The 9,420-nt window shown below is 40.5% G+C and overlaps 1 protein-coding gene across 1 annotated transcript in view; it reads left to right on the forward strand.

Annotated features, from left to right (window-relative positions):
- NLK (nemo like kinase) overlaps window positions 1-7,035 on the forward strand; it is a 116,291-nt gene extending 109,256 nt beyond the window's left edge. The window contains exons 8-11 of the mRNA XM_075263955.1: window positions 303-389; window positions 2,340-2,538; window positions 3,866-3,959; window positions 5,934-7,035. Of these exons, the coding sequence (XP_075120056.1) occupies window positions 303-389; window positions 2,340-2,538; window positions 3,866-3,959; window positions 5,934-5,988 (435 nt within the window). The 3' untranslated portion in view covers window positions 5,989-7,035. The remainder of the gene's footprint in view (window positions 1-302; window positions 390-2,339; window positions 2,539-3,865; window positions 3,960-5,933) is intronic.
- The last annotated feature ends 2,385 nt before the right edge of the window (window positions 7,036-9,420 follow it).

A 9,420-nucleotide genomic window follows, 5' to 3' on the forward strand; every position in this document is an offset into this window, starting at 1 on the left:
ATTTGTCACCAGAGGCATAAAGTGCTGCAAGCCCACCCTGCCCCAAAATCCGATAGTCGCAGCACTAAAGAGCGAGCCGTTCTTTTCAAGGGCAGATTTCTTTTTAGAACTGTAAGATCCTCGGTGTGATAGTGTGCCGGCCTGACATTAAATTGAGGAGACAGAACTGCAGTGCTGGCTGACTCCCGGCATCTATCACCCAAATTGGTAATTTCAGTCTGCTTGCATAACTGGAGGGCTCTGAAGCGACTCAGCACTTTTAATGCACTAGTCAGACATGTTCTATCTCTTGTGTTTTGCAGCCATCTCTTCCGGTCTTGTATACACTGTCCAGCCAGGCCACTCATGAAGCTGTTCATCTGCTTTGTCGGATGTTAGTCTTTGATCCAGTAAGTATTTCTTCACTGCATTGTACCGAGGATCATTGATCATCTTATGCACAGTAGTGACAGTCCTGTTGAGTTCACTGGTCCTTCTATAATATGTAGACCCCATACACATGGGAAAATACAGACTGTATGTGGCTTACATTTCCCAGCCGGAACCCAAATTAGGGCCAGGATATATGGAACCGATTTTTTTTATTTTATTTTTTATTTTTTTCCAGGCTTATTTGCTCAGGTGTAAGGGCCTTTAAAGTGGATCTGTCAGCTTACTATGCTGGTCTGGGTAGGGGAAGCATATTACAGCTATAGGACTGTGCTAGTAGCCAAAATGATACAAGAATAACTTACCGGCCAAACATTGAAGTGGCTATAACAGAGGAGTATCCGTTTATTCCTTTATACTTCTTTTTGGATTCACTCGAGAGAGCCTCAACAGGCTGCATCAAAAACCGCCCGTGTCCCGCCTCAAGGTAAGGACACACGGTCAGGGCTTTATGCAGGTTTGCAAGACAAAACCAGATGTGAATCATAAAGGGGAAGAACCTTAAGAGCTAGTGGTCATTGTCTTGTCAAGCACATGACCCCTGCGAGAGGATGCACCTCATCATAAATAAGGTGCAGATATTATCAAGACCAGTACTAAATGGCCCACAATGATGACACAGATGTATAACACAACCAGACAGCCATGACATTGATGCAAAATGGTTGTGATAAGCAGTTTCGTACATCTTTTTTTTACCCATCATGTGAATACGGGGCATCTGTAGTTTCTAAAATGACTGTTGCTCATCTTAAAGGTAACCTGAGATTACACATGTGAAGATCCTGTGCTACTGTATATAAAGTAACAGCTTGGTGTGTCCAGTTGTCGTTCTGACCCATACAGTATGCTGTAACTATTCTGACCGCCATTACCTTCAGTAGGGGAATCTAAAATAAAACACATGCTATGACTTTATTGAAAGCATTGTGGGCAGTGTTGTCCTACCACAGACATGTTCTTATTTCTCTACCAAACAGTGTCACACCATGAAAGGCCCAATTCATTTATTATTTAATGCTATATTAGCATGTACTGAGCGCCCCCTTGTGGTTGCAGAGTTAAAGTACACTTTTCAGTGGTGAACATGTGATTGTTTCGGCAGGTTTTACACAGCGCTTTTTTTGCTGAAGAACTGCATGCAGTTTTAATTTCAGTAATGCCTCACATGTTACTATGCATTTCACCCGTACGTTATTGGATGTTACACTGAAAATCTTTGGTGTACTGGCTGTTGGCATACAGGAGAAGTGCATTGTATCATGTGCTGCACATTATTGCAGCAGGAAAAAAGCACCAAGTAAACTCAGCCTTACACATAATCTATGTGGCACTTCTATATATTGCAGTAAATGGGCTTATTCACAAAATTCGGTTATAGTGGATTTTACTCTTAAGTTCCCTACATCGGAGATGTACCAGCTATGGGACCCATAAGCTGCATCTCCGAACTAAAACAAAAAAAGGTGCAGTAAATGGCTGAAGCCTTTCTGTTCGGTGCGTAGCTGTTTCCTATGCAGATGTTTCCTTCTGTCCAATTTGGAATCAGGTAAGGTGCTCTTAGGGAGTATTCACACTGTGTTTTATAATTTTACATACATTTTCTTTCTTTTTTTAAATTCAGTTTTAACTGCACTCCTCTTCACTGTGTGAATGCTCCCTTACCCTCATTCACAGATCAGTCCATGTCAATAGCCGCCGTGGGGGGAAATGTTTTGAAAGGGTTTGTCTTTGTTGACCACGTCCTAAATAAATCTAATCTGAAATACCCATTTAAGTAAAATCAGGTTTCATTCAAGTTGTTATAGGTTGGGACCTATACCCTGTTGTTTTCTTGTCATAGTCTTGGAAATCTGTTTTTTAGAACGGTAGTAATCTAAGTAAATGACAACTTTGTTATTCTGCTGCAGTCCAAACGAATATCTGCTAAAGATGCATTGGCTCACCCCTACCTGGACGAAGGGCGTCTGCGATATCACACCTGCATGTGCAAATGCTGTTTCTCCACCTCCACGGGCAGGGTCTACACCAGTGACTTTGAGCCAATCACAAATCCCAAATTTGATGACACTTTTGAGAAGAATCTTAGTTCTGTACGGCAGGTGAAAGGTAAGCGCTGTCTCCTATAGAGGGGAAGTCTGTCTGGATCTGTCTGTCATTGTTTGAGTGTGACTTGACAATGTCTGCATGGTACTCTAAATATATTGTCCCATAGGAACTGTACAGAACAGGGATCTGAAAGTCCTCTTGTGTCGTCCTCCTTGTGAATGAAGCACCAGTGTGCATGCTTAGCGTACTGGCTCTTCATTAACTAGGAGGCTTAAGGGACCCAATGAACGGAACCCCAGCAATGTGACCCTTAGCTTGTGAATTGGGAATGAGTATCTGTAATAACCCATTTAAGCATGAAATGTGAGCGGTATAAAAACAAATCAATCAAAAAACAATGGCAGAATTATTTTTTTTTGTTACATTTAAGAATCTTTTGTGTACCCTCAAACAGGTTTGAAATAATGCAAACCTTTCTGCGTAATACAAGGCCTTATACCGTCACCAGTGAGAAACGTACACACTTTCAGACCTGGCCATAAATGGTTTCTAGGATTATTAGTCACATGGCATATATGTACACTAGCAGTATGATCGGTGGCACTTCTGTTGAGAACACATGGACAGAACACACATACCTGCATATATATATATATATATATATATATATATATATATATATATATATATATACACTGTATATATATATAATGTATGTGCACACACTCTAATGTAGGATCCATCATCATCTGTCAGGTGGTTTCCAACCCACTGAGTTAACTGACTGGTAAAATAAATGAGCATGAGTAAACAGAAAATTAATGTACATGGGAAAAAGTCATTTTAATCTGTGTGAGGGAGTCGGGGTTCAGAGAATACACTGTAAACTAGGGCCCAAATGGGCCAAATTAAATTGAGTAAAGGAGGGAGACAGCTCCCAGGATGTGCAGCCACAGTGTGGGGGGGTGTGGGGGGGGACTAAAGATGGATAGAACACCAGAATGAGGAAATGTCAAAATTGCATGGCTTGCCAGGGAGTGAGGGGTCCTAAATTGTGAGATTTCCGGTTTCCTCCTTTTGTGCACGCTCTTCTTCCTCTTCGAGCAGTACTGTGTAGGAACTACTACAGCTAGCTAGCATTAGATCACCTTCCTTCCAAAAATGGATAGTGCTTCTCAGAAGTCAGATCCACATTGAGCAAACAATGAGTTAATGATAGTCTGTACCTTCACCTGTAATAGTGAATGAAGTTTTGCTACAAACATGCAGAATGCTTACTATTGAAGTATTTTTGCCAGTTGGAATAATGTCATTTTACCATTTTTATTTACAATATTCACAAGTGTATGTTTTGGGTTTTTTTCTTTCAACTTTTTTTGTGCTACAGAAATCATCCATCAGTTCATTTTGGAGCAGCAAAAAGGGAACAGAGTGCCGCTGTGCATCAACCCCCAGTCTGCTGCTTTTAAAAGCTTTATAAGGTATGTGTATTACTTAGAGTGGACTATTTAGGGGGACAGTGAGCTCTCATAGCTGAATTGTGATACCTGCATGTGGTTTCCATATGTTTGCTAGGGTGCAGCTGTAACTGGTGTGATTTGCAAGGGCAGCATGGCATATATGTGCTTATATGAGATATCCATAGTCATCCATCACCACCACCAATAACATTTCTGTTGCTACTCCATTGATTTCAGCACATTTGGAATTTTTCCTCCTGCCCCACCACTCCCAAGCGATAAGTGCAGTTAGTTTTGGTGCCTGATAATCTATTTAGGCTCTGTACTAGAAGTTGGGCAGTGTCAGGCAGGAGAAGGAAAGATAAGATAATCCTTTAATAGTCCCACAGTGGAGAAATTTCAGCATGTTACAGCAGCATAGTAATACAGATCCAGGATAATACACAGTAATATATTACAGACGTAGGCCCAAATATGCTGACAAGAGAAGATATACTAGGAGTCCTTAGCAGCTAAGGAACAGAAGAAGAAAGAAGGAAGACTTCATAATCATAATCATTAGTTTTCTGTGCGGAGTGATCTTCGCTTGGACTGATGTAGATTATACAGCCTGGTCGTGGTTGGGAGGAAGGACTTGCGATAGTCACACTTGGGGTGGAGCAGACAGTCACTTAGAGTGCTGCCAAGTCCCATCAAGGTCCCATACATGGGGTGGGATTTGTTTTCCCGCATGGAGGTCACCACGGACAGTATCCTTCTGTCACCCACCACCTGTACTGGGTCCAAGGGGCTCCCCAAGGACAGAGCTGGCCCTTCTGATCAGCCTGTCAAGTCTATTTCTGTCCCTGGTTGATATACTGCTCCCCCAGCAGGCCACACCTAAAAAGATGGCTGAAGCAACCACAGAGTTGAGACAGGCTCTAAAAAGTGGCCCCTGGACTCCGAAGGCCCTCAGCCTCCTGAGCAGGTAGAGTCCGCTGTGGCCCTTTCTGTGCAGCGCCTCCAGGTGATCAGTCCAGTCTAATTTATTATTGAGGAGCACACCCAGGTACTTATAGGTCCTGACTAACTCAATACATGTCCCTTGGATCTCCACCGGGGTCGGAGCACTTCTCCCTTTACTAAAGTCCACCACCATCTCCTTGGTCTTCCCAGCATTAATCCTGAGGTGGTTCTGCTGGCACCATTCAACAAAATCCCGGTTTAAGTCTCTGTATTCCCCATCGTCGCCATCAGTGATAAGGCCGACTATAGCAGAGTCATCGGAGTACTTCTGTAAGTAACAGCTGGATGAGTTGTGCCTAAAGTCAGCAGTGTACAGTGTGAAGAGGAATGGGGCAAGAACTGTACCTTGTGGTGCCCCCGTACTACAGATCACAGTGTCAGACACACAGTCCTGGGCTCTCACATACTGAGGGCGGTTTGTCAGGTAGTCTAGTATCCAGTTGGACAGGTGATGGTCCACTCCACCAAGGTTCAGCTTCTCCCTCGGTAGCCCTGGCTGAATGGTGTTGAAAGCACTGGAGAAATCAAAGAACATTATTCTCACAGTGTTCCAGTGTTTCTCCAGGTGAAAGGGGGCATAATTCAGAGCTCCAGTCAGAGGCCGCCAGTGTCAGAGCTCAGAATCGCACCCTTTCCTGTTTTGTTTAAGACTGCCCTCTTGACAATAGTCAGGCATCAAAACTAACAGCTCTTATTGTTCAGGGATGGCAAGAGCTAGACAAATAATACCAAGTGTGCCGGAATCAGTGGAGCAGTGTCTATTAGATGATGCGAGTGAGCTGGACTTGTTGAAGGTGTTTTCTGTGTCACCCTTCTGATACACTTAGAACTTAAGTAACTGTAGAAACCTCTGACCAAATCATCTTAAAACACTGAAGCAGCAAACTATGTGAGAACCAGTGTCGGTCTCAACTGTATATGGCCAGATTGTTTGTATATATGTGTAACTCTACGATCGCTAATCTCTTGTGTTCTCTTTAACCATTGCAGTTCCACTGTTGCTCAGCCATCTGAGATGCCACCGTCTCCACTGGTTTGGGAATAGTTTGGAAGACTTACTACTGAAGGTGTCCTGTAGCTTTCCACTGGAGTCTGGGGATTGCAATCTTGAAGCTTGATCTCGCTTGTACTATTTTCTTAATTAAGATTTAACTTATCAACCACTAAATGTAAAATCTATATTCTATTTAAGACAAAATGGCGTACTAGTGGCTTTCACTCCGACAAAGTCAGTGGTTTTATTTTGAGGTAATTTAAGCCCAAATTTAACTATTTTTTATTAATTCTAAGCAGTTTTAAGGCTCAGAACAAATTGACACTTGCACCAAATTTTGTGGAATAAAATGGGTTTTTGTTTTTTTTTTTTTTTTTTTCTGTAGAGGTTGCTTTTAAGGTTTTAAATATTATGTTCTATTTATATTATAAAGTAAGAGACTGTGCAGAGCATTTTTATACTGAGCCATTCCTGAAGCCTCATTTTATGTTGATACAAGCAGTTGCTAGGAAGAAAACAGACATTGTCTGGAGACCAATCATGAAGTACTTCCCAAAAACAGGAGCAGACCACAGGATGGTGACGTCCCCCGGTGTTCAGTCTGCAGCGCTGTGCTAGAGGAGCGTGTTGCTATTTTGATATACTGAAGAAAGAAGCTTTGTGGTTAGAATGAGTGCATCTGTGACTAGAGGGGACAGGACACTTGGGTTCCTCCCCCATATAAATATATATAAAATATATATTTAATCTATTTTTCTTAGACTTCCTTTCTTTCTTACCTATTTAGTCATCGGCATGTGTCATCATTCATCTGTGTAAATAATTCCATTGATGGGCTTCTTTGTAAAGGTCCTTTTCACGTCCCGCTGTACAAAAATGCGCTAGCTGACACATTTTTAGTTTGTTTTTGTGAATTTTTTGAATTTTTTTTTCCTTGCACTGGACAGTTCCAACATGAGGAAGGACAGAAAAAAACAGGCTATACCATAAGGAGTGTCTCTAATTGTATATGTGTACTTAGGGAAGAGCTGTCGTGGACGTGTTCAAATGTCACAGTAGAAATTTTTTTTTCTTCACTTTTTTTTTTTTTTTTTTTTTTTCCCTCTTTAAAACACTGAATATTCTGTGTATATGTACATACAAACTGATGGCCTCTACCTCCTGGAGTTTACAGCTCAGCTTGTTTCACTCCAAATTGTTATTTTTAGGTTCAGTGTGCAGACTTTGAAACTTGAATGTTCCTTCCAACTTTTATATGTAAAAAAAAAACAAAAAAACATTACAATACAATAAAACAGAAGATTGCTTTCACCTATATCAAGACATTTTAATGGACTAGCCTTGTATGAATCCAAGAATCATTGTTTTGAGGGGAAGACAGAGGTATTTGTAATGGACTATTAATTGTTAAAGTTATTGTAATTTATCTTTTAGAATAATATTTTTATCCTAAATGAGCTGGATTGTAATAGGAGGAGACTAAAATGTTTTTATTTGTTTTTGGGTTTTTAAGCTTATGGGAAGTTTTAACTTCAATGAAGTCACTTGCTGTGAAAGACTGTATATTGGAATTCCAAATCTTAAGAGATGGTATGGTATCTTTTTCTACTTTTTTGTTTTCTTTTCCTTTTACTTTTTCTAAAGTGGCTCCTAATAAAAAATAAACAAACAAAAAAAATCTCCAGATGAAGCATTTCAACAACAATGTCTGAGAGACCGTTTACCATCATAGAAAATGTATCCATGGATGGAGCCGAAGACCTGAGAGGCTATATGTCTTAAGATAAAGGTCATATGAGACACTTGATGGTCACTTTGTAAAATGTAGATTTGAAGTAAAGTGGTGAAAACATTAAATGTGACAAAAAAAAAAAAATCTTGCTCCTTTAATTTATTCTAAGGTGATGTATACATTTGTCAAGTTGTACTTTATTGGTGTATTGCAAAAGCCTTTAATAGTATTTTGTATAGCTTCTTTGCTGATTTATGTCTTTAAGGTAATGGTCTACAAACAAATATTTATCCATATCCGTGAAAAGAGACAGATTTACCAGTTTAAAGGGTGAACCAAATGTTCGCTTTGAGATACAGCCAGGCCAAAGGAATAGAAATGGCTGCAAAAGGAATACAAAATATATAGGAAATACTTATACGTCTGCCGTCTGCTCCATCCACAAGGGACTTTGGCTCAAAAAAACAGCAGCAAAATCTGCAACAAAAAAATGCTACATTTCCGCAAGGTGGTGCCCAAGGCCGGGTCTTAAACTCTGTAGCAGTAAACTCTGCAGGTACTGTAAAACGCAGTGGCAAAATTGCAAAGTGGATGGGGATTCTGGCTAATCGCATCCACATATTGCAGAAAAATACGCACAGCGTTCATGCTGAGGTTTCAAACACTGTTGTGTTTTTGTAATTCGCAGCGTGTGTCAATTACACCTTTGGAAATGCTGTAATTTTCCATATAGATGTAATTAAAGCTCTGCGAACTCTCTTTGAAAAGTCCTGTCGTAAAAAATGTGATGCGTTTCCTTTGCGCTTTATGACTGTGGCTCGCTACGTTGGGCTGAAGAGGCTGCAGCATTTGATTGATTGCTTCAGCCTCTTCAGTGCTTGCCAAGCATATTGCCATACATTTGTGCATCCGCTGTGCTTGGTATCATAGCTCAGCCCTTTTACTTTAGGGTCCATTCACGTGGAGGAAAATGGTGAGGAATTTGGTGTGGAATTTCAGCGCTGAAAAAAAAAAAGCCTCCCATTGACTTCAATGATTTCCTTTTTTTCAGCGCTGAAATTCCACACCAAATTCCTCACCATTTTCCTCCGTGTGAATGGACTGAGCTGTGACCAATGAGTATAACCTGTGAAGCGGTACTTAGTGAGTGCTGCTGCCACTTCAAGCAGCTGATCCAGAGAGTCTCAGGTTTGTGACACCCATGAATCTTCAACTGATATCCTAAGTATAAGCCGATAGTATAATATAGCATTGTTTAAAAATTCTTGGGAAAAAACCTTTAATTATTTAGGTTAGCAAGAAGTATGACTGCAGGATAAAACAGGGTGTGAGTGTAGTCTGTGACCATAGAAACGTACAGGTCCGCATAGAAGGTGTAAACACAAAATGATACATTTTTAAGAAAGATGTTTTGCCATGCTACAGACCTTTAACATAATGTAAAACATTTTAGGTTGGAGAAGCCTTTACAGATTATTCAAAATATGTTCCACTTTCTTATTTGGGAATATAATACACAGTCACATGTTTCAGGTCTCAGGAATACTAGCTGAGTATTCAATAGTTTGGGAATACTGATGCTCTGGTAGCCATCAACAATAGACCCAAACAGAATGAGAAATGACCTGATAATCTGGGAAATGGAAAAGCACAAGAATGTCGAGTAAATAAGGATTTACAACTTTTTTGAAGCGCTCCAGTGATACATGTTACCAGTATCTCAAATACTACAGTATATAGTGCTACAAACA

The sequence above is a fragment of the Leptodactylus fuscus genome, chromosome 2, assembly GCF_031893055.1.
Source record: "Leptodactylus fuscus isolate aLepFus1 chromosome 2, aLepFus1.hap2, whole genome shotgun sequence".
Lineage (NCBI taxonomy): Eukaryota > Metazoa > Chordata > Amphibia > Anura > Leptodactylidae > Leptodactylus > Leptodactylus fuscus.